Source organism: Mobula hypostoma, chromosome 18 (assembly GCF_963921235.1).
Source record: "Mobula hypostoma chromosome 18, sMobHyp1.1, whole genome shotgun sequence".
Lineage (NCBI taxonomy): Eukaryota > Metazoa > Chordata > Chondrichthyes > Myliobatiformes > Myliobatidae > Mobula > Mobula hypostoma.
This window is the reverse complement of record NC_086114.1, coordinates 32546188-32573023: the sequence shown is the minus strand read 5'-3', so window position 1 is coordinate 32573023 and position 26836 is coordinate 32546188. Positions and strand designations below refer to the sequence as shown.

Here is a 26836-nt window from a genome sequence, read left to right as displayed (position 1 = left end):
CCTGTGCAACCCCTGCATTCCTCCAATTCTGACCTCTGCAAGTAACCTGCATTTTATTATCTTACCAGTTGTATCTTCAGCCCCCGAAGGCCTAAACCCTGGAAGGTTGGCAAATTACTCCACCTCTCTATCTAATATGAGCTGATGTATTTTGTGGCTGAGATATTGGTCAACCAGGAGCCTGTGGAAGGTTGGCAAGCTGCGGAAAGATGGATGGGTGGGATGCAGCAACCATGAGTTTTGTGTGATGCAAGATTTTACGTTGGATTTCTACATACTGTTCAGCTGGGATCAAGGATTCCAGCCTCGGCGGCATACATTTGCTCTCCAGTTACAACAGGCTCAGTTCCAACTGAGTCAGGGTGTACTTTAATTGTTTGGAATTGAGCAAATCACATTTACAATTCCAGTGTTTAAAAGTCGTTCTTACAGGTGCACAGACGGGAAAGGTTTAAAGCGATTAGGATCAATTACAGGCAAATGAAACTAACTCAGTTAGGTGCCTTGGTTGGCATGGACAAACTGGGCCAAAGGGCCAACTTCTATGCTGCATAACTATGGCTCTGACTTGCTAAATCAAGATATCCCTACTTGTTTAATACTGTGCTTTCACTTCAATTGTTCAGACTTACACTGTATGATAAACTTGAAAATAAGTTTAGTCTTTTCAGTTGATGAACGTCTAGAAGTTCAACTCCAGTAATGTGTTGGGTACATGAATGCTAGAGACTATGTTTCCAGAATAACATTTCACTGATTCATGTAAAATTACATTTCCAAAGCTGAATTATTACTGTCCCACACTTTCTCAAACTCTCCAATTAAGTCTGAAAGGATGTGACTGAGCAAAGACGTCTCTTTTACTGCTGAAACTGAATTAATTCCAACAATTACCTTCACAAATCCTATGTTATAGAGACAGACTACAAATTACCCCTGAAAACTGTAAGTGCCATGCCAGTGCATTGCTCGCTCTCTAAACATCAGATCCTACCATCTGTCTCGAAGCTGTAGTCCTTGGGTGTGACAGCAGAGGTGGTTGCTATGGAGTCATCATGGTATTCATCTTGTTTGCTGTGCCTACTGTCAGTGAGAATGGCTCCCTGTTGACTTCCATAACCAGGAGGTGCAGATGTTCCCTGTTGACCTCTCTCAAGCACAAGCTGCACTACCTGGAAAAGAAATACAAAGTGATTGAGTGAATTGTCTGTGACCCAGCTGGACATGAAAATCACTGCCACCGTACCTGCCCTCCTCACAGCCCCTGGTGTCTCTCCGTGTTATAGGACTTCCAAGTGAAAAATCAACAACAGAAAGCAGATACAGAGATGTGCAAGTGTAGGGAAAATTCTACGTTATCATGGAAGGCCCTGTCAGTTTAATTTATATTGTAAACTGAGATCATGTGGAAATTATGACAAGTGCCCATTATAAATTTCTGCCAGCTTTATACAATGTTGACACTCAAATAGATCTGCCTCTTCCCAGTTGATCCTTTTTCCCACTGCAAAAATCTCCCTGCCAGTACAAGTTCATTTGTAATTCAATGGGATTGGTTACAAATGTTATACACTGATTATCCAGTACATCTTACTCCTGAACTGAATGGGTTAGGCATCAAGAGGATTTGGGCAAAATCTTTCCCATTTATCATAAGACCTTAAGGAAAATCTGATCCATGCACACTTAAGGTTTTTTGTCTCAGGAACAGGGGAGGACATTTTAGTGGGGTAACGTTAATTATTTTTTTCCCTTTAACTGGAACACTTTCCGAAACTCAGTGGGCTGATCTGATGCTGAAGAGGGCACTGGCTTCAGGAGAAGAGATTTTATGATACAGAAATCTTCACTTGGAGAGAATTCTCTTTTACAAAGATCATAGGCTTAACCGAGAAATTATATGGCAAATCAGACATGTATGTATGGGGTGACATGCAGCAGTCCAAGTACAGTCCCACTGTGTCACATTGGCTCTCAATCTTTCAATCACATGTGAAGCTTTTCTCATCAAATGCACCCACAATTCACCCCAGTGTGAAAGGAAGATTGCTTAACCAATTGTTACACCTACTGGCCACTTTATTAGGTACCTCCTATACCTAATCAAGTAGCCACTCAGTGTATGTTTCACTTCAAGGTTTGCCATGTTCTGCATTCAGAGATGTTCTTCTGCACACCACTGTTATAACACACGGTTGTTTGAGTTAATGTCACCTTCATATCAGTTTCAATCTGTCTGGCCGTTCCCTTCTGACCTCTCTCATTAACAAGGCATATTTGCCCACAGAACTGCTGTTCACTGGATGCTTTTTTTTTGTTTCTCGCACCACTCTCTGCAAACTATTCTACGATCAAAGTCACTTAGATGACACTTCTTCCCCATTCTGATGTTTGATCTGAACCTCTTAACCACGTCTGCATGCTTTTATGCATTGAGTTGCTGCCACGATTGGCTGAGGAGACTGAGGTCCTTTAACATTTGCTGGACGATGCTGAGGATGTTCTACGAGTCTGTGGTGGCCAGTGCGATCATGTTTGCTGTTGTGTGCTGGGGCAGCAGGCTGAGGGTAGCAGACACCAACAGAATCAACAAACTCACTCGTAAGGCTAGTGATGTTGTGGGGATGGAACTGGACTCTCTGACGGTGGTGTCTGAAAAGAGAATGCTGTCCAAGTTGCATGCCATCTTGGTCAATGTCTCCCATCCACTACAAAATGTACTGGTTGGGCACAGGAGTACATTCAGCCAGAGACTCATTCCACCAAGATGCAACACAGAGCGTCATAGGAAGTCATTCCTGCCTGTGGCCATCAAACTTTACAACTCCTCCCTTGGAGGGTCAGACACCCTGAGTCAATAGGCTGGTCCTGGACTTATTTCATAATTTACTGGCATAATTTACATATTACTATTTAACTATCTATGGTTTTATTACTATTTATTATTTATGGTGCAACTGTAACGAAAACTAATTTCCTCCGGGATCAATAAAGTATGACTATGACTATGATTAGATATTTGTATTAATGATCAGGTGTATCTAATAAAGTGGACACCGAGTGCATGGGCCCGTATTTACAGTGATTCAACCAGCAGCATCATATCCTTTGAGTTATGAAGACTGTGAGTTCAAAACATAAAATTGTAAGAATACGAGGAGAAGGTGTAGGGGCTACACAGCTCCATTAGTCTTCACCATGATTTAGTAAGATAACCTGCCTTTCATCTCAACTCTGTTTTCTAATAATCCTCCATTTCAAATGCCTAACATCTTGAATCCATTCCATGATCCTGGCTCCACAGTCTCTGAGATGGCAAATTCCAAAGATTCACAATACTCTGAGAGAAATTTCTCCTCATCTCCATCTGAAATAGGTAATCCATTATTAGTAATTTAGGTTTTCATCTTCCAGATTCCCATCAAGGATAAGCTTCCTCTCAGCAACCACCTTCTCTGCTATCCCTTAGAACCTTGTATCTTTCAATCTTGATTAATCAGGGTTCCAAAAGTTACTGGGATAAGGCAGTAGAATGGGTTTGAAAGGGATAATTTATCAGCCATGATAGAATGGCACAGTAGACTCAATGGGTTGAATGGCCTACTTCTGCTCCTATGTCTTATGGTCTAAGATCTCCTCTTGTTCTTCTAAACTTCAGTGAGTACAAGTCTAACCTTACTTGTGTTCCTCATTAGAGGTGGCACTGTGGTGCAGCTAGTAGGGACCCTGCTTCTCAGTTCCACTGACCCAGATTCAATCTTGACACAGTGCTCTGTCAGTGTGGACTTTGTTCATTCTTCCTGCGACTGCATGGGTTTCATCCGGGTGCCCTACTTTCCTCCCCCATCCCACAGATACGCTTGTTGGCGGGTTAATTGGCCACTATAAATTGTTCCTAGTTTGGGGGGGGGGGGAGTGAGGATGTGTGTATAACAAAAAATGGAATGATTGCTGGATTTGTGTAAATGGTTCTTGATGGTCAGAATGGACTTATTGGGCTGAAGGGCCAGCTTCCAAGCTCTGTCTATGGTCCTATGACTCTACTTTGTGACAACCCTTCTTCTCAGCAACCATTCTTTGAATTGACTCCAATGCAAGTACTGTATATCCTTCCTTAGGTCAGCACATATTGTGGGCTGAAGGAACTGTACTGCGCTGTACTTTTCTGTGTTCTATGTTAAATCAATATTGTACATTCTATGTTCAATCATCTCCAAGAGAACCACAACCTTGTCGTAGGGTCTGGAGGCGTGTGTGCCTCAATGACCCAGACAGCTATGTTGGTTGGGGTCCAGACTTTGTGCATTGGTTCTTGGTAGGGTCACCCATGCCAAACAGGACAAAGGGCAGAGGCCAGACTAAGAGTGATCCATCAGTCCTCCAGGTTCTGGGGTTCAGCTTAAGGCTAACAATACTGACTGGTCAAAAAATTGAAAAGGAAACAGCAATGAAGAATGCTTCTATACAGACAGAGACGTAGGATCTTCATTGCTGTACTAAACACTCGTGGCGTAATGGGCAATAAGTAAGAATGTTAAATCCATACTACATGTTCAGAATGATCCCAGCAAAACCATGTACAATTGCTGCAAGACATGTCTCCATTCCTGCTCTATCCCCTCCACAATACAGGCTGGTGGCCAGTTTGCTTTCACAAGTAATTGCTGACTTGCATCTGTAAAATATCTGCCTGCTCATTTAATGGATCTACATCTCTTTGAAACTCTTTGTGTCCAGCTTTCCCACATACCTACACATCAGCAACAAATTTAGTTATAAAACTGCCAGCTTCTTCCTCTAAGTCACAGAGAGTTTGAATAGTTGAGGCCCCAGCAATGATCCCTGCAGCACCATATTAGTTACATCATACCACTTTGAAGCCAACTCATTTAGACCATAAGACCAGAAGATACAGGAGAAGAATAAGACTATATGGCCCATCGAGTCCGCTCCACCATTTCTTCATGGATGATCCAATTTTCCTCTCAGCCCCAATCTCCTGTCTTCTCCCTGTATCCCTTCATGCACTGACTAATCAAGAATCTATCAATTTCTGCCTTAAATATACATAGCTGACTGCGGCAAAGAACTCCACAGATTCGCCACCCTCTGGCTAAAGAAATTCCTCCTCATCTCCATTCTAAAACAATGCCCCTCTATTCTGTGGCTGAGTCCACTGGCCTGAGACTCTTCCACCATAGGAATTATCCACTCCATATCCACTCTATCAAGGCCTTTCACCATTTGATAGGTTTCAATTAGATCACCCCTCATTTTTCTGAATTCTGAATACAGACCCTGAGCCATCAAACACTCTTCATATGACAAGTTATTTAATCCTGGAATCATTTTCATGAACCTCCTTTGAATCCTCTTCAGTTTCAGCACATCCTTTCTAAGATAAGGGGCCCAAACTTGCTCACAACACTCCTAGTGAGGCCTCACCAGTGCTTTATTAAAGTCTCAAAATTACATCCTCGTTCTTATATTCTAGTCCACTTGAAATGAATGCTAACGTCGCATTTGCCTTTCTTACCACAAACTCAACCTGCAAATTAACCTTTAGGGAATTGTGCACAAGGGCTGTCAAGTTCCTTTGCACCTCAGTTTTTTTGTATTTTCTCTCCATTTAGAAAACAGTCAACCCTTTCATTTCTTCTACCAAAGTGCAAGACCATATATTTCCTGACACAGTATTCCATCCACCATTTGTTTGCCCATTCTCCTAATCTGTCTAAGTCCTTTTGTAGCCTCTCTACTTCCTCAGAACTACCTGCCCCTTCACCTGTCTTCAAATTGTCTGCAAACTTTGCAACAAAGCCATCAATTCCATCACCCAAATCATTGACACACAACATAAAAAGAATTGGTACCAATTTAGACCCCTGTGGAACACCACTAGTCACCGGCAGCTAGTCAGAAAAGGGCTCCCTTTATTCCCACTCTTTGCTTCTTTCCAATCAGCTACTGCTTTATCCATGCTAGAATCTTTCCTGTAATACCATGGGCTCGTAGTTTGTTAAGCAGCCTCATGTGTGGCACCTTGTCAAAGGCCTTCTGAAAATCCAAGTATACAACATCAATTGATTCTCCTTTGTCTTCTTCAAAGAATTCCAATAGATTTATAAAGCAAGATTATCGCTTGAGAAAACCATGCTGACTATGGACTATTTTATCATGTGCCTCCAAGTAACCCAAGACCTCATCCTTAATAATCAACCACATCATGTTTCTAACCACTGAGGTCCGACTAACGGGCCTATAGTGTATTTTCTTCTGCTTCTCTCCCTTCTTGAAGAGTGGGGTGATATTTGCAATTTTCCAGTCTTGCCGAACCATTCCAAAATCTAGTGATTCTTGATAGATTGTTACTAATGCTTCCATGATCACTTCAGCCACTTCTTTCAGAACTCTGGGGTGTACACCATCTAGTCCAGGTGACTTATCTACCTTCAGACCTTTCAGTTTCCCAAGAACTTTCTCTTAGTTATGGTAACTTCACGCACTTCATGACCCCTGAAGCTTCCACCATACTGCTAGTGTCTTTCACAGTGATGACTGATGTAAAATACTTATTCAATTCCTCTGCTATTTTGTTGACTCCATCACTACCTCATCAGCATTGTTTTCCAGTGGTCCAAAATCCACTCTTGCCTCTTTTTTACACTTGTATCTAAATAAACTTTTGGTATCTTTTTCAATATCTTACTTTCATACTATCTTACTTCTGTATTCTGTTTTACCTTCTTAATTACTTTTTAGTTGTCTTCTGTTGGTTTTTAAAAGCTTCCCAATCCTCTAACTTCCCACTATTTTTTGTTCTATTATATGCCCTCTCTTTGGCTTTAATGTTGGCCTTGACTTCTCTTGCTAGCCTCAGTTGTGTCATCTTTCCTTTATCCCATCTTTGTTTTCTCCTAGTTACCCAATCCATTTTCCATACTATTACTGCATAGCCTTAAGCTCTTTTGCAGTAAGGCACCTTATTGAACGGATTTGGAAATCCAAAGACACTACTTTCTTTAATTCTGCTTAATCCACTCGGCCTGTCACATCCTCTAAGAATTCTAATAAATTCATCAAATTTGAATTTCCTTTCATGGAAATGTGACAATGATTGATTATATTACAATTTTCCAAAGTTGCTGCTATTACTTCCTCAGTAATAGGTTTCAACATTTTACTGCTGGCAGATATTAGGCAAACTTGCCTATAGTTTTCTGCTTTTGCTGTCTGTCCAATTTGAATAGTAGTGTCACTCTCAAAGTTTTCCAGTCAGCTGGGATCTCTCCAGATTCAAGGGGACTTCATTAGATTGCAAGTAATATATCCACCATCTCTGCAGCCACTTCTCAAGCTCTCAGTTGCAGGGTACCAGGTCTCATAGACCTGACACCCTTAAATTTGCATACTATCTAAGGATAATAATTGCTTTAATTTCCCCCCTTTCTCGCCAATTTTTTTCAATATATTTTCTCTCTTCTATATGAAGAGAGGTAGCAAATATTTGTCTGATATCTCTGCTGTTGCAGTCATAGAATTATTCAGCATACAAACAGACCTTTCAGCCCAGCCCATCCATGCAGTCCAGGCTGACCATGGTGCTCACCAGCCTAGGCCCATTTGCCTGCATTTAGCCCTTATCCCTCTAGATCTCTATCCATGCATCCAAATGTCTTTTCAGTGTTATTATTGTAGCTACCTCAATCAATTTCACTAGTATCTCTTTCCATATATGCACTACCATTTGCATGAAGAAATTGCCCCTTCGATCTCTTTTAAATCTTCCTCCTCTCACCTGGGCCCTCTATTTTCAGTTTGCTGCTTCCCCAGGAAAAAAAGTGTGTGCATGTTCACCCCATCTAGAGTCTACCACTTGCTGCCTTTTTTCCCATTCTCAGCTCTCATCCTTCAAGGAATTTTATTTACTCGCTTCCTTTACAGATAGTGTCATCGTCCCTACGGCCTGGTTCTTGCTGGTTTACTTACATTATCTATTTCCTACCTTTATGTTATTTACTCAGCCACCCTTTGCTGGCTTCTAAAATTTTAGCAATCTTCTGATCTACTGATAACCTTCACACCATTGAATACCTATCTTTCCATTTGATACCATTGTGGATTGCAGGTGATCATTGTCCTCAAAGTCTTAGTGGAATATATTTTTGTTCAGATTTTTAGCATTTATCCTTTAACATCTGATGTAACTGACTTCGACACATTGCCATTTAAGCTATTTTCCCCAAGGCATTTTAGACAATAATGCTTTTACATCTTTGCAGTCACTTTTATTTCTGATTAAGACATATTTTCCCACAAAATTATTGGCTCTCAGCATGAATATAAAATTCTATTATGCTGTGATCACTCTTCCCCAGACAATCCTCTAATGCAGGGGTTCCCAGCATTTTTTAATGCCATGGACCAATATGATTAAGCAAGGATCCCAGGATGGTAACTCCTGCTCTACTGAATGTTCCCACTGTGTATGTTGCAGAGTGATGCAGAGGAAATGCTACACTGATGATGGTGCTGTATTATGGATGAGGTGTTAAACTGAAGCCTTGCCAACCTTGGAAAGGACTCCAAATGGACCCACTACACTGTTTCAAACAGGACTTCATTCACCCCGACAGTATCTGTCGATGGGCCAAAGGGCCTGTTTCAATGTTGTATCAGTTTATGATTACATGACTCTTTCTCAACTGAGATCTATACTGTATGTTAGACTTTATTCGACAATGCTCCTACTGATACATTTCAGCTACCATGATTATGCTAAAGAGTGCCTGATTAATTCACATTGCAATTGCTTGTCATAATTAAGGAGAATCTAGAAGATGCGGTTTAGGGAGGAAATTTCAAAAGTTGAACTAAAAGCTTGGCAGCCAAGGATGGGATGAAGCAAATTAAGAACATACTTGACGCATAGTGAGGGGAGCATTGGAAAGGTGGAGAGCAATAGAGGAATTGCAAAAGTAATTGAGCTGAAAACTCCACATCAAATGATAAAAACCTGCCTAACACTGTGATAATAGCAATGAAGGCCAATAAATTATTTAACTTAAATATTGCAGACTTTTATGATAGCAATATACAAGTACCTAGAGTCACATTTCTAGTTTACTCAATATACAGTACAATTGCACCAGTATTAAAAACACTTAATCATCATAACATGTTTTAATCTGGATGGTATACCAACATATGCTAAATTATGTATGAAAAATTACTTAGAGTTTATTTGAAAGGATATTTCACTATGAGAGTCAAAAATATTTTAGTAATTTGTTACAGTCATGTGAAATAAATGTACGATTTTATATACAGGCTGGAAATCATGGGTCTATTTTCTTGGATAGATACAAGAGCATTTTTGAGATTTAAATTACAATATTTGATAAGGTAAATTGGAAGACTCCCGCTGCATTATATACATAAAGTGCTCTGATTAATATTTTGAATTGTGCGATACACATATTTAATATACAAATTACCTGGAATGCCATACGACAAAAGATAAAGTGATTCACAAAAGGCTTGCAGTTCTGACAAGGAATTGCTTAATGAAGTTAATTTAATTTTGGGTGATCATGTTCTGTTTGTAGAAATGGCTCTGAGTCCCTTATGATTTGATGAATGTTTCAATCTGCTTGTGCTGGATAGCAGCCCAGATGTTGGGGTGCAAACTGAGGGAGACACACACCAAACTCTTACGTGGACAGTAAAACCTACCGTTATAAACAGCATCGTTGAGATTTAAATATAGCAATACTGAACTGCAGAAAAAAAGTGAAAGAAAAAAGCTCTGCGTCAAATGGACAACTTGAATGATGCAAGTGTGAAGACATTCCAGCTGAAGGAGAAATTTCCAACTCTGCATGATTCAGAAATTCAAGAAGGTTCAACATCTGGCTCACAAAGTAACATTTGCCACATTCCCCTCCCACTCAACATGGGCCCAGATCACATCGAGGATCGGGAACCCAGGTTCCCACACTCCATTCATTGTCTCAAGAATGTAACATCTATCATCAAACATCCCCACCATCCAGTCCATGCCAACTTCTTGCAACTACCATCCAGGAGATGGTACTGAAGCCACCACCAGGTTCAAGAGCAGCTACTTCCCTTCAACCATTTGTTTCAAGAACCAACCTGCACAACTCTAATCATTACCTCAGTGCAGCAAAATTATGTTCACCTTGCACTAAAATGGACTATTTTGATCTAATTGTGTTATTCCTTGTAAAAAGGAATTATATTTGATTTATATATTTTTCTGAATGTTGTTTTTCAGATACTATGTGCCTGCAATGCTGTTGCAAGTAAGTTTTGCCTTGAAGCTGTGGCCATTGGGGGTGATTCACACCAGGGCACATCAAAGAATCTCAAGATCCTCAAGGAGTTTTGTAAGAAGATGAGACCTGCGGTCAGTATTGATTAAAGCAGGGTTTAAAATACAGTAACTTTTAAAAACAAAAATTTAATTTTAAACAGCATTCAGACTTGTTGACTACAATATCCATCACTTCATTGACTATAATATTCTTTTAAGGATTTTCTTTTATTTCAGTGATATCGTACAGAGTAGTCCCTTCTGGCTCTTTGAGCCCTCACCTAAACACAGGACAATTTATAAAGACCAATTAACTTACCTGATTATGTCTTTGAACTGCGGGAGGAAACTGAAAGACACAGAGAATATCTACGCACACCATGGAGAGAATGTACACAGACTCCTTACAGAATGGTGCCGGGATTGAACACCAATCTCCAGAATGCCCCGAGCTGTAATAGTGATGTGCCAACTGCTATGCTGCTGTGGCACCCTCACTGTTACCTCTCTCCCCCATAGATGGGAAGGACTATGCCCCAGTGAGCCTGTGGTGGCTGATTTCACATGTTCACAATGAATATCGGAGCTGAATTCCACCAAGATTACTGGGGATGAGGGAAGTAGAACCAGGTGAGTTTTAGAGAGTGCGAGCAGATCCCCAGTGAGTTCCAAGGGGACTAAGGAATGGGGACGCTGGAAGTTTAAAAGGAGAATGGGAATGAGACTCTGGTGAGTTTCAAAGGAGCATGAGAACTGGTTCTAAAGGATCGGAGAAATGGTTCCACTGTGTTAAAGGAAGCACAGGAAATGGGGACCCTAGTGAGTGGAAGAGCAAGTGGGAATCAAAACCCAGTGAGCCAAAACAATCAGCAGGATATTGGAGTTTTACTTTATTAATTTAAACTTCACAGGGTTTAATCACAGACTCCAGATTGCTTGAGACTTAGCTAAACACAGGCAAATGAGAGTAGCTCGGTGAGGCAACTTGGTTGGTGCTGGTAAGTTGAGCCAAAGGGCATGTTTCTGTGCTGCATATCTCCATAACTCGATGAATCAATGAATCCATAACTCCATGTTTCTGTGCTGCATATCTGCACAACTTGATGACTCCATGACTCCAAACCCATCACCCTCCTGTGACATCAGAGGGAAGGCTCAGTCCCACTCCAGTTTGCAGCCATGTGCCTTGTTGCTTCTTTGTTGTGGACATTTTTCAACAATGCATCAATGGGTGCTGACCCAAGGGTGCTGATCAGTAAACCATCAACGCACTACCCCAAAGGCCTCTCCAACATCTACAGTACGTGAGCAATAAGCTTGCTGCAACTGAGGAAATTTGCCTATACTGAGGATGTGGCTCCCAGATGCAAGCCATAGGAATCTGGGGAGACAACAGACCGAGTGCAGTTGCTGAAATCTTGCAGAGTGGAGCCTATGAGAAACACAATAAAGCGCATGGTCACTGTGATCTACCTCATCAACTATTTATTGATTCTACTCTATTTCTTTATTCGATTGTGAATGCTTGTAAGAAAGTGAATCTCAAAGTAGTATACAATAACATAGATGTACTTTGAACTTTAAACCCACCATTCACAACACTCAGAGAGAAACTATGAGCTCAACCCAACACGAAACAAACTCTACAATGACCTCAGCCCCACTCAGCAACATCTACTGTCCAGATCAAAACAGAGACCAATGTAATGTGGTCACGATCAGGTGCAACAGTGTAAGGGTACTATAGTATTCCACCTTCATACTGGTAGATTTTACTGTACAGGAACAGCACAGAAATGGGCCCTTTGACCCATCTACTCCATGCCAAAACCATTTGAACCGTCTACTCCCATCTACCCGCACCGGGACCATAGCCCTCCATATCCGTGCTATCCAATCTTCTCTTAAACGTTGAAATCGAGTTTGCATGCACCAGCTCATTCCACACTCTCACGACCCTCTGAGTGAAGAAGTTTCTTCCCATATTCCCCTTAAATTGCTCACCTTTTACCCTTAACTCATGACCTCTGGTTTTAGTCCCACCCAACCTCAGTGGGGAAAAAAGCCTACTTGCATTTACCCTATCTACACCCCCTCATCCTTTTGTATAACTTGGTCAACAGAGTGACAGGGCAGCAAACCTTAAGAACACGGAGAGTCACGGTGGGTACATATAGCAGGTTTTCTTCCCTAAAGGATATTTATGATGGTCTTTTCATCAATCCAGTTGAATATTTCTGAATAAAAATGCTTATTATTTTTTTTGGAAATGCAGAAGCTTACATTTAACAATATGCAAAATCAATAGCACTATACAATAAAAGTAATAAAAGCTGATAAAGGGATTTCAAAGCAAGCAGTGAAAACTCCTACTAATGTGTAAGGAGCAGATAGGTCTCTCAAGTTGAAAACAATCAATCACTTCCTTATACCTCTACAAGTACAATCAAAATCAGAATCACTGACATATGTCATGAAATTTATTGTTTTATGTTAGCAGTACAATGGAAGACATAAAAATTACTACAAGTTACAATAGAAATAAAATAAGTCGGTAGTACTACCTCACTACCCTGTGTCCAGTTCTGGTCACCTCGCTATAGGAAGGATGTGGAAGCATTGGAAAGGGTACAGAGGAGATTTACCAGGATGCTGCCTGGTTTAGAGAGTATGCATTAAGATCAGAGATTAAGGGAGCTAGGGCTTTACTCTTTGGAGAGAAGGAGGATGAGAGGAGACATGATGGAGGTGTACAAAATAATAAGAGGAATAGATAGAGTGGATAGCCAGCGCCTCTTCCCCAGGGCACCACTGCTCAATACAAGAGGACATAGCTTTAAGGTAAGGGGTGGGAAGTTCAAGGGGGATATTAGAGGAAGGTTTTTTACTCAGAGAGTGGTTGGTGTGTGGAACGCACTGCCTGAGTCAGTGGTGGAGGCAGATACACTAGTGAAATTTAAGAGACTACTAGACAGGTATATGGAAGAATTTAAGGTGGGGGTTATATGGGAGGTAGGGTTTGAGGGTCGGCACAACAATGTGGGCCGAAAGGCCTGTACTGTGCTGTACTATTCTATGTTCTATATTTTCCTGTCTTTTTGCACTACAGGTACTTATTTAATTTTTAAAATATGTACTTATTGTAATTTATAGGTTTTTCATTAATATGTATTGCAATATACTGCTGCCACAAAGCACCAAATTTCATGACAAATGCCAGTGATATTAAACCTGATTCTGAGAGGAAGTGTTGATGGACCAATCAGAAATCTGATGGGGGAGGGGAAGAAGCTGTTCATGAAATATTGAGTGTGTGTTTTCTGGCTCCTGTACCTCATTCCTGATGGTAGTAAGTAGACTTATAGATGTATTTTATCTTCATTCAAATTCCGCAGCTATCGAATGTGCAATGCCTAAATAGGAGCACTGGCCGGGTGATGACCAACCTAGTAATCCAAGCAGAGTAGTACCATGTTCCATTTCACACTCTTCCATCTCAGCCTGATCACATGATGTTGAGCCAGACAAGACCAGAGGGACAGCACTTTCTCAGGTACAACCTACCATTTCTTGCTTTCCTACTCCAGACCAACTTCACATCGTCTTTACAGTTCTTGTCTCCCTTTCAGTTAGGGCTCTGGATCAATATGGATCTATACTACCTTGTTATAAGAAACACAATGACCAGGAAAGGTCAATCAATATTCCAGAGAAAGCTTTTTAACCTATTGATCCAGATAAAATTATCTCCAGTACATCACCTGTTGTGATGGATTGACAAGACAGCAGGAACGTACCTGACCTGTGTTCTTCAAGCGCTCAATAGCTTGCTTATGTGTGATGCCTTGTAAATTGAACCCATCCACCTCCTGCAGACAATCGCCTGTCATACAGAAGAAAAAAAGTCAGGACTGACGTGACATTTATATTGTAGAATCAAAACTTCATAACAAGATATCCATTGTATCTTTCCACCTTAAATCAAAAGTCAGGCTCAATTGGTCTTGAATGCTGCTAAAGGTCCAGGATGGTGTCTGTTTGTTCAAACTCACATTTTTCAGACAAAGGGTTGAGTGGAAGGTGATGTTCATTCGGACAATGCAGGGCTTTAATGTGATGTGGCTGAGCAGCCAAAGTTTCTTGAGCCCCTACAGGAAGCCTGGACATTTGTCACAACTCCAGAGGTCTCAGGTTAGATGGGGGAGGGGGGGAAGACTGGGCAGGAGAGAAAGCCTCATTTGGAAGTTAACAGGATGAAGATTAAAAAAAGACATCTTAATTTAATGGTGTCCAATAATGCTAGATATTGTAGTTCCTCATGATCGCTGAGGTGCTATGCAATATAGAGGTTGTGTAAATTGCCAGTAACCCATTGGATCTCTGACCACCATCTCCCCCAGTGTGCTGCACCCTTTCAAGGGCATTCACCAAGTCTTGCTGTCCCCTCCTCATAAGCTTCAACACTGACAGCAAATAAACCAATAACATTATCAGAAACAGGATGTCATCTGGACCCAGTTCATAAGTGGTTCTGCGTTGCTCACTGGTTACATGACCACTCTGTGCATTAATGGCAAATCATACACCATTTTTTTCAGACACAATAAAATCTCTGTGCTGACGCCCAACTTTGCCAGAGTCCTGTCATCACTCTCATACACCAACTGGGCTTAACATGGAAATAGATTGATATTTTCCCAATCAGTGTTTGGAGGACATCCTGAATTTGAATGTACTTCATTGAGATGCAAGGCCAGGGTCTGGTCATCTATCATCCCCACTGGTACAACCAAAGTGGGAATTGGATCATTCTGAGTGTTCAGTGAAGATGTGTTGGAGGACAACTTTTGATGCAAACTGATCCAGAATAATTAAATGCCTCCTTGAGTGAATTTGAAACCCTCTCCTTACCTTTCCTGATATGACCATCCAGATCTGCAGCTCCTCCAGGTATAATTGCCTTCACATAGATTCCACCATGCTTCACACTGGTATTCACACCTCCCTGTAGATCACAACAGAATCTAATTTAAAGGACACACTTCCCTCCTTGGATTTGCTCCCTCTTTGCCTGCTGAGCATCAGATCGAGGGAGCTCACCGATCCCACGCATTACCACAGACAAATCATTGGTGAAGTGGAAAGATTGAGCTCTCCTGCCATGTGTCTTTTATTAAGTGAAGATATTGAGCAGATCAATTCATTATATTGAGCAGTTATTGAAAAATTGAACTTGATCCAATAACTCTTGGGATGATTCCATCCAGCTGTACTACAAAGATTCCAGTCCTCATCCAGTACATCTTTATTGTTTTCCTACACTTTTCCCCTGGAGGCTTAAAACCTCATAATATCACAACTGAATTTATCCGAGCACAGCTTTGGACATCCACAGTGTTGCAGCTGGTAGTATGGCTACTTCATAGGTCCAGTGACCCAGGAAATTCAAGTTCACATTTAATTATCATTAAATCATACAAGAATATAGTCAAACAAAACAACATTCCGCCGTGGCCAAGGTGAAAAGCACATTGCCAATAGCACACAGCACACAGTACACAGCAGATATGGTTATGAATGCAGAAAACATACAGTCACAAAAAATGTATTACAGCCCAATTCCCTCAGTGGCATGGTCTGTAGAATGATGGTGCATGGGATGTTGTTCTGGTCCAGCTGCTTGTCCACGGAGCAAATACTGGAGGGCAGCACCAAGTGAACATCGAGTGAACACAGGCAGGCAGCACTGACCAGAGGGGCTAGCACCCAGTCCAGTATGCCCATGCTCCCTCCCATTGCACATTGGCATCACCTCTCCTGGGCGCCTGCAATAAGCAACTCCACGGTCCAAGGGTCTAGTCCTCGCCACAACTGAGCTAATGCAACTCCCTGCCGTCGGTCTCGTCGACGAACCAGTGAACCGGACTCGCAGTGTTCCACACTGCCCATGTGCAACAGGGTCTTGCGTTCACAGTTGAAACGAGGAGAGGGATGGCTCATCTCACAGAGTTGTCAAGTTGTACTGCACAGTGAACATCCCTTCGGCCCAACACATCAATGTCAGCCTGGATATCTACCTGAGGTTGTCTTATTTGCTCAAATTTGGCCCATATCCCTCTACACCTTTCCTAACCATGTAGTTATCCAACTGCTTTTTAAATGTTGTTCTTGAATCTGCCTCTATCTCTTCCTCTGGTAGCTCCTTCCATATACCTGCCACCCTCAGTGTGAAAAACTTGCCCATCAGATCCTCTCTAAATCTTTCCCTTTTCACCTTAAGCTTGTTCCCTTTAGTTTTAGACACGAGTACCCTTGCAAAATGACAGTGACTCCCTACCCTATCAATTCTCCTCTTGATTTTATAAACTTCTACAAGGTCACTTCTCAGTGTTCCTCATTCCAGAGAAGTCCCTGTCTGTTCAATGTGATTTTGTAATTCAAGCTCCACCCAGGCAATATCCCTGTGAATTTTTTCTTCAATCTCTCCAGCTTAATCACATACTTCCTAGGGTGCGGAGATCAGATCTGTACACAATACTCCATGCAGTTGAACCAATATTTTGACATCCTAATTCTTGTACTCAATACCACGGTCAAGGAAGGCAAACATGCTATATGCCTTCTTCAACACGCTGTCTATCTGTGTTATTACTTCTAGGGAATTATATCCTTGTACCTCTAAGTTCCTCTGTTCAACAGTGCTACTTAGGGTCCTGCCATTCAGTAAGTTGTGCCCTAGTTTAACTTCCCAAAATACACCTCTTCATATTTGTCTGAGTTAAATTCTGTCTGCCATTCCTTCACGTACTTTCCCAGTCAATCAATATCCCATTAGACAACTTTCTTCACTGTTCAGCACACCAACTATTTTGGTGCCACCTGCAAACTTATTAATCATGCCAACTACATTGTCATCCAAACCATTAATATATATAACAAACAACAAGACACTGTGCACTGATCTCTGATCATAGAATTCCAATCTGAAAACTCTCCTTTATCAATCTGATGCCTATCATTAAGCCAAATTTGTATCCAGTTGTCTTGCTCACCCTGAATTTCATGTGTCCCAACCTTCTGGCCTAGGCCTTGCTAAACTCCACTTAGACAATGTCTATCACCCTGCTGATGTTAATCCTCTTGGTCACATCTTCAGAATTCAAAGATTCAAAGTACATTTATTATCTAAGTATTATTAGTCTACAACCCTGAGATTCATCTTCCCACAGACAGCCACAAAGCAAAGAAAATGATGGAACCCGTTCAAAGATAAAAATGAAACCTGCCCCACCACCAAATGCACAAAAAGAAAAAAATGCATAAATGGCAAAAAAAGCACAAAATATAAAATACCAACCCACAAAGACATCAAAAGACTCCATGCTTATTTAGTTCAACTCATTCAGTTCAATCAAGTGCTGTGTCCTTTGTGATCTGCAGGCTGCCCTGATCAAAATTGCTCAAAATAGTCACAAAAATAAGGTGCCAGAAGCACATCATAACGTGCTACAGAGTTCAATCCACAAACCACATAGATTATATCTTGCCCAAGACCCAGGGCTCCAGCACCATTGAGCAAGAGAGAGAAAGAGACCATTCAAATGCAGGGACCTTCCTCCAAGAGCAGCTGGTCAGAGGTTAGTAGACAGCACTGAACACCCACTCGCCTTCTACTCTCGCCTCAATGATTTCAATCTTCTTCGACACTTTAATCGGCAAGATCCGCGGGGAATGGAGTCAATCATGGGCTCGTGCCCCGCCTCCAGGACACACACTTTGCTCGAAACCTCCTCATACCCCCTTGGAGACAGCGAAAGTGCCAGGTTGCTCAATTGGCCCAAAAATACACCACCAAAACATAGATCATAAGCTCCAACAGTAGCAGAACCACATTTGAAAGAAAAGGAAGATGTAAATGAAAGAATTAGTTTTGTGAACCATCTGAAGGATGTTGCCCTTGGTTGTGTTGTTCACTGGCACCATCTTCTTCCAAATACATGTTTTTTTATAAACAAATCCATGCTGACTGTCCTTAATCAACCTTGACTTTCCAAATGCAGGCAGATTCTGTCTTTCAGAATCCCCAGCAGTAACTTTCCCACCTCTGATCTACATCTTATGGCCTGTGGTTCTCTGGGAATGTACTCCTTATGATTTAAGTCAAATGGAGTATAAGCCACATTGAGGCAGTTATACAGAGAACACTTGAGTCTCATTAAGAGGGCTTGAAGAACTGAATGAACTCATCCTGATCACAATCTTTGTCACCCCGTACCGCTGTAGAATGATGCACACAAATGTAGCATCAGACCATGCACAACAAGATCCCATCCAATAGGAAACAGTTTCAATTACGGAAGGACAATGAAGAACTTCACGTTTAAACATCAGCAAAGGATGGGCATCTACCTGAGCTGGTTGAGGAGCTGACTATTATGTCTATGCAAAGGAGATACAATAGTTCACTTCACCCCAGACCAGGGGTTCCCAAACTGAGCTCCCTGGACCCTTCAGTTAATAGTAAGGGTCCATAGCATAAAGAAGTTGGGAATCCCTGCCCTAGACTATGGACTCAATCTTCATTGTTCCTTACTAAGCTTGGCAATGCAATTGGAAATTCATACCACAAGTTAAATCAGAAGTGACAGAGCACTCACATACATATACATTTAATATGACATTAGCAGAGAAAGAGTCTAAATATTCTAGCAAGTATTTTCATTTGTTGCTTTGCTGATATAGTTTTGATTTCACATCACAGTGATACAAAATCAGGGGCAGACCACAGGGGAAATACCACAAGCAGATAAGGAGAATTGTTCTACCACTGCCAAACTTGAGCATGTTGGGAGACGTGGCATTGTGTTTTATACCTAACCTGAGAGTGCTTGGTTCTGTCATGGGATGTAAAGCGGAAAATGCTCCATTTCCCAGCAATGTTCTCCCTCACCTCGACCAGCAAAAATGCACAAAGATAAATCACAAATGTATCAAATCTTACATACATCAGCATAGTTTGTCATTTTGCTTTGACTATCCACACAACACAACGGCTGACACTGCAAAAAGTGAATCAATGCTTTTTCTCTACCTGTGGAAAAATAGGATTATTTAAATTTCAGATAAGCAAGTTCATAACACTGGAATAATCAAAGGGTAATGTGCATGTTTACAGATATTTTGCTGATGCCTGATATTGAAATATTTGAAGCCTTTGGAAACCTTCCTCATTAAGCATTCCAGATACAGACAGAAGATAGTAAGGTTATAAAATGATTAGGCTTCTCTGATTGAAATAGCTGATATTTTATATCTTAGTGCTCTATGTGCTTATTAATAAAATCATCCAGTTACATTTGGAGCTCCACACAAGCAGTGGATAGTGCAATGTACTCCGTCTAAAATGCATTCAGTCGGCTCGAACAGAACATTTTGGAGGAAAGCACAATGTGCTGACGCTGTTATAAACGTGTTTTGTTTTCCAACTGGGAATTAATTTCTATTAGGTTGTTCTCTTCTTTTAGAGTATACCCAGAAGACCCTTCCTCATGCAAAGGTGAAGAAAACAGAAGGGGAACATTTGGAGCTTACACATAGATTTTGTTTGCCAAATCTAACAGCAAGTATAGAGGAAAACCCAGAAGAACCAGAAACTGAATGAGGAACTGACCCAGAGGCTGAAGGTCTGATCTTTGTCCCAAAGTTGGATATTTTTGGTGGGTTACGATGCTGTCATGTGCATTAAAGATGATGTATGTCAGGCAGCAGAGATTAGTCGACAACTGAAATTGAGGTTTTTGGGCTGTATAGTAAGGGAAGTGTGGTGATCATAATCTTGAGGTCTTGGGGAAAAGTCTGGCTTGTCCTTACTTCTACAAATCCTTTAATTGTCATTACAAAATCATACTACAGCAGTCAGCAGTGCAAGGCAACTATTTAGCACTTACTGTGACACTAACTCCAAGGCTTCCATCTATCTTAGCCAGTTCCACACTGTATCTGTCTCCTGGTTTCAGGTCTTGTTGCCCTGATGACACCTCACCACCAGCCTGTCAATCAAATCACAAGGTATCAATGGGGATTCATGGTTAGATTCTAACCATTTACCCTACTGAGGTTAGAAAGTCTTATTCACTACAGAGCCCACAAAGGTTTGTGAATGGTGAAGTATCCTATCTCAGAATCAGAATCATGTTTAATATCACCGGCATATGGCATGAAACTTGTTAACTTTGTGGCAGCCGCACAATGCAATACATGATAATATAGAAAAAAAAACTGAATTACAGTAAGTGCATATATATCAAAAACTGTACCTAAATTAAATAAGTAGTGCAAAAATAGAAATAGAAAAGTATTGAGGTACTGTTTATGGGTTCAATGTCCATTCAGAAATCAGATGACGGGGGAAAAAAGCTGTTCCTGAATTGTTTGAATGTGTGCCTTCAGGCCTCTGTACATCCTTCCTGATGATAACAAAGAGAAGTGGGGATGTCCTGGGAGCTGAGTGTCTTTAATGGTGGATGCCACCTTTTTGAGGAAACGCTCCTTGAAGATGTCTTAGATACTACGAAGGCTAGTGCCCATGTTGGAATTGACTAAGTTTATAACACTCTGCAGTTTACTTCGATCCTCTGCAGTAGCCACCCCATAGCAGACTGTGATGCAGCCAGTTAGAATGCTTTCTACATCTGTAGAAATTGCTAGTATTTTAGATGACATACCAAATCTCTTCAAACTCTGAATGAAATATAGCCACTGTCTCGCCTTCTTTATAGCTGCATCAATAAGTAGGGACCAGGAAAAGTCCTCAGCGATATTAACACCCAGGAGCTTGACGTTGCTCATTCTCTCCACTTTTGAATTACCCTTCCCGAAGTCCACAATCAGCTCTTTGGTCTTAATGACGTTCAGTGCAAGGTTGTGGCTGCAACACCACTCAACTAGCTGGTATTTATCACTCCTGTACGCCCTCTCATCACCATCTGAGATTCTGCCAACAATGGTTCAATCATTAGTAAATATACAGATGACATTTGAACTGTGCCTAGCAACACAGTCATGGGTGTAGAGAGAGTAGAGCAGTAGGCTAAGTACACATCACTGAGGTGCACCAGTGTTGATTATCAGTGAGGTGGAGATGTTATTTTCAATCCGTACAGATTGTGATCCTCTGGTTAGGAAGTTGAGGATCCAGTTGTAGAGGGGGGTACAGAGGCCCAAATTCTGTAGCTTTTTTATCAGGACTTTAGAAATTATGGTGTTAAATGCTGAGCTGTAGTCAATAAACAGCATCCTGACATAGGTATCTGTATTGCCTAGGTGATCCAAGATTCCGTTAAAGGCCAGTGAGATTGCATCCATCATTTTCCCACATTTCAAAGTCTCAAGGATGAAGCTGGCTCAGATTTAGTTGGGTTGGCTCAGCTGAAAGCACAGACCAGAGGATTGTGGGTTCACAACAAAGCAAGGTAGACTGAAACATTCGGCATTTTAGGGGTATGGTCATTTAGACAAATCTTCAAAGCCACTTTCTTTCTTCTTAGTTGCTTATGTATTATAATATAGAAGGATGCTATTTGACCAACCTGCTTTCTGCCAGCGCTTATGGTAACACCCCTATCAATTCTGTTCACGTTCTCTGATTCACCTCTAGTTTTAATACTAATGGGATCAACGATGACTTGCTTCCAATAAAGATGGGAAGATGTCTGATTGTGACTCATTTTAACAAGAAGCAATCTCACAGACCATCAACCACAGGGACTTCACAGTGTGACTCTTGGTTCAAGGCAAGGATTTCCAGGACATCTGGAAACTAGGCTCTGCTGCTAAGACCTAACATGTATGCACACACTTACATTCTTATGCTAAGCCTCCCATCATCACTTCCATACCCCCATCCTTGATCTCTTCCATCAGTATACTTTGACTCTCACAGACTCATTTGAGATCCTCACCAATGAACTGGGGGGCCACTGGCATGCACACTGCGTATCAGTCATCCAATCAAATCCCTAATATTCCCAGTTCTACCATCAACTGGCACCTGGCAAGTCTACCTAACCCTTAAATGCCACATCCCCAAAGTCCAATGTCCAAATGTCCCTACAGTTGCCCCACATTCACCTGTGACCTACAGAAGTGAGCAGAAAAAGATCCCTGTCCACCTTTTGTATAAGGCTGAATCCATCAGTCTTCTGCACAATCACTTAGTATTACTAGGGGTGACGTGGTACACATGAAACTTGGTTCCTTGCCTAAAATACTTGAGGAACGCAGTTAGAGAAAACAGAATTTGGTTAACATTCATAATTCAGAGGATCAAGTTCAAAGCCCAATACGCCAGTTGTGGAATCCAAATCAAGTAAATTACCCGCAATTAAAAAAGGCAACTAATCTCAGTGATAGTTGCCACTACACTATTGGATTGGAAACTCAGCTGGGTGTCATTCTTACTTGATCTTGTCTATATGCAGGTGATTACTTACTGCTGCTGAGGTGGCCTAGCAAATCACTCAGTTGTGTTATATGTCCGGGTGTTGATGAAAAGAGAGAATAATATTGAACTTGGACTCCAAGACTGGACATATTAAAGACAGTCAGCCTGCCTCATCCAGCCCAGTTAACCTTGCAAGATTCTCTTCTCAAATATCTGACTGGGAGAACTCATCTGCAGATAGCTCAGCCTTATCACATTCATTAAATCATAACATACACTCTGCCAAGCTACTCCATCGCACTCCCGTGGTCCATCGCGACCCACTGGTGGGACACACCCATTGCACAGGTGGGAAGTCCTTTGAGTCTTCAAAATTAACTCTAGATCTCATAAATTCTCATTTCATCCAGTAAAATCTGGGCAAGGGACATCCTCCTGGTTACCACCTGCCATCCTGCCTCGGCTGAATAATCAGTGCTGCTCCATGGCCCGAGGAAGTACTCTGAGGTGACTTCAAGGTCTACCACCCATAGTGGTTCAGCACCATCAGCGATCTATTCAACCAGCTCCTGAATAACATAGTAACTAGGTTCTTGCTCTCAGCTAGGCTCTTCTTAACTGTTGCCAGTGACCCAGCATCAACCACTCCCTCAGGCAATACATTCCAGGTACTTACCAGTCTCTAGCTGAATAAGGTCCCCATCATATCCCCTCTACAACTCCTCCCCCTTACCCCAAAACTATATCCTCTAGTTATATCTAACTCTGACATGAGGGAAAATTTCCCGCACCATCGACACCCCTCATGATTTTATATACCCCTGTCATGTCATTTCTTAACCTCCGCTATTTCAGGGAAAACATTCCCAATTTCTTCAGTCTCTCCTCATAAATGAACTATATCATCCATGCCAATATCCTGTTGAATCCTCCTTACCCATCAATAACCTACTTACTGATGTCCAACTTTGATTTTTGCCAGCAGCACCCCGCTTCACAGCTCACTGTAGCCTTAGTCTAAACATTGATCAAATGCTGAATTCTAGGGAGATTGACAGTGATAGCCTTTGTGATCAATGCAAAGTTTGACCAAGTACCTGTGGCAAAACTAAAGACAATGAGCTTCAAGGAGATAACACTCCAGTGGTTGGGGTCACAGCCCACACAAAGGAAAGTTGTTGCAGGACAACGATCCCAGCTGCAGGGCATCATCGCAGGAGTTTCTCCCAGAGTTTTGGGTCCAACCACCTTCAGCTGCTTTATCAAAGACTTGGCTTCCACCATAAGATCACAAATGGGGATATTCACTGGTTAGTACACAACATTTACATCAGGCTAGGGTTTCCTCAGGCAGGTTCCTGAGCCCAACCATCTTCTGCTTCTTCAATGACCTAACTTTCATAATAAGGGAGATAGTCACTGATAATCGCTCAATGTTTAATGTCATTCTCAGCTCCTCAGCAAATGAGCTAGTTCATGCTGGCACACAGCAAGATCTGTACAACATTCAGGCATACACTGATAAGTAGCAAGTAATATTTCCACCTCAGAAGTTGCAGACAATGATAATCTTCAGCACACAACTTTTACCTTCAATGGGATTGCCATCTCTGAATCCCCTGCCATTAACATCCTCGGGATCAGTACTGACTAGAACAAGCCTCATAATTGCCAAGGGTAGAAGAGGAAGCCAGCAGCTGTATCTCCTGCAGCAGACACTCAACTGCCGACACCTGAAAGCCATCAGGACCGTGAAGCAATATTCACCTTGAACCTACAAAGATCACAGCACCATCCAGGAGGAAGCAACTTGTTTGATTAGAACTCATGTGTCTTACTGAACATTCACTCTCTCAAACAGCAGTACACAGAGTATACCACCTGTAAAATACACTGCAGTTCATCTGACTGCAGATCACATCCCTAAAACCTCTGCCCTTGAGTAGGACAAGGATAGCAGATGCAAAGGCAAGACACCATCATCTGCTGACTCCTCTCCATGTCAATTTAACATTCCTGACCTGGAAATACATCTCCTTCCTTCATTATTGCTATGTTTAAATGCTGGAAGCCCCTGACAGACGCCACTATGGGAGTACCTGCATCTAAAGAACTACAGGAGCTTAAGGAAGTGACCCACCACCACCTTTTCATGGACAGTGAAAAATGAATAACAAATGACAGTACTGCTTAAATCCCTAAAAACAAATAAGAAGCATTAAACAAATCCATTTTATGGGTCTGTGTTCATTATTAACCTACTGGTAGTTTAGAAAATGACTCTGGGCAATGATACTCTTAGGGGACTCTTCAATTGATTGGTGGATGGATGAGTTACAGAAAATATCAAGAGCTCCTTCTGTTAACAACAAACAGAAACCTGTTACTACTCCTGGTTGTGTGATGACAATTGTACATACATCAAAGATACACAATGAGTGAACAAAGTTGGGAGTGTTGAGCAGTCTGCAGCTGGGATTCTTTTTGCTTTCTTGCACATCAGTCTTGAGGTTCCAACGCCGTCATTGTGAAAGGGTAGCAAAGCACTGAGCACATTAACGCACACCGTAGGGAAACAGCATTGCTGAAGAAGGCTTTAACTCTTCTCACCAGCTATGCCTTTGTCTGTTGACTTGGCCATTCTAAGGTGGTACAGTGACACAGCCAGTGGAGCTGCTTCCTCATAGCTCCAGTGACATGGTTCAATCTTGACCAAAGGTGCTGCACATGTGGAGTTTGCATGTTCTACCTGTGGCCGTGTGGGTTTCTCGCAAGTACTCTGGTTTCCTCCCACATCCCGATAAAGGTGAGAGTTAGGATCTAGGGGTTCTGGGAATGCGAAGAAGAATATGCATTTAACGTGAGAGAGGGTAAGTTCAAAGGATATGTGCAGAGCAAGTGTTTTTACACACAGTGCTGGGTGCCTAGAATGTGCTGTCAGGGTGGTGGTGAAGACAAATACGATAGAGCCATTTAAATGGCTGTTGAATGTGCAGGGAATGGAGGGATAGCAACATTGTGTAAACAGAAGGAAATAGTTTAGTTTAGCATTTGGATAATAGTTTAATTAGTTCAGTACAACATTGTGTGCTGTAGGATCTGTTCTTGTGCTGTACTGCTCTATGTACTAAAAGAAACCTGTGGACATTAGTGGGGAATGGGAATATTCATTGAGGCAGTGTAGACTCAGTGGGCCAAAGTGCCATCTTCTATTGACAAATACCATCACTTCCGTCCCATGAAGCTGGGCAGGTGGGCCGCTGGTCTCAGGAATCACTTCTGATGCAGACGTCCCAGACATCCAGTGACCGTGGCCTGTTACTGCTGAGTTGGTGAGGCAGCAGTCCTGTGTGCTTTCCGGACTGTTCACCTTGCTCTGGAACATTGCCGTAGCCTGATGTGAAGACTCAGACAAACCTGGAACAAGGATTAACACATTACTGAGTGACTGACACTTGGAGTAAGGACACTCTTCCTTTTCACAGTGTATTTCACCCACTGGGCTTCATTGCCTTGTAATTAAATGTCTTAATACTCTACCAGTGATACACTGCAACATAAAAAATATATCTGCTAAATTTTATTAGAAGTGTAGAACTTGATAGTGAATGTTAGCTACTTTACCAATCGATGGTGGTTGAGGGCAGTTCTCAGATCTGAACAAACCCCAGCCTGAAGATGGGAAATGTTAAGAGGGTGAGAATACCTTTTGGCTGAGATATGATCAGTGACACCTCATCAGTGGTATGCTGAAGAACCTCCACAGCAGATCTGAGAGTGACTCCCTCTAGGCTCTCACTGTTCACTGAAATCAGACGGCCTCCTTCAGGACAAGAATACATTTAAGTATTAAAGGTCAGATTATTAATAAAACTCTCAGTGATAAATAGCATTGTGTGTGTTAATTCTCACCTTCTTTGATACGCCCATCCTTGTCTGCTGGTCCACCAGGAGTGATGGCTGTGATAAAGATCCCCAAGTCTAATTTTCCAGTCCTCTCTCCTCCAATGATCATAAAACCTAAAAAGACGACAAACAGGATTTGAGAGCCTGAA

General features: G+C 41.7%; 1 protein-coding gene across 1 annotated transcript in view; it reads right to left on the bottom strand.

Annotated features, from left to right (window-relative positions):
• LOC134358441 (tyrosine-protein phosphatase non-receptor type 13-like) overlaps window positions 1-26836 on the bottom strand; it is a 426694-nt gene that overhangs the window by 176589 nt on the left and 223269 nt on the right. The window contains exons 20-26 of the mRNA XM_063070670.1: window positions 26694-26801; window positions 26488-26604; window positions 26005-26198; window positions 20287-20388; window positions 15251-15344; window positions 14137-14222; window positions 995-1172 (exon numbers count right to left, since the gene is read on the bottom strand). Coding sequence (XP_062926740.1) covers window positions 995-1172; window positions 14137-14222; window positions 15251-15344; window positions 20287-20388; window positions 26005-26198; window positions 26488-26604; window positions 26694-26801 — 879 coding nt within the window. The remainder of the gene's footprint in view (window positions 1-994; window positions 1173-14136; window positions 14223-15250; window positions 15345-20286; window positions 20389-26004; window positions 26199-26487; window positions 26605-26693; window positions 26802-26836) is intronic.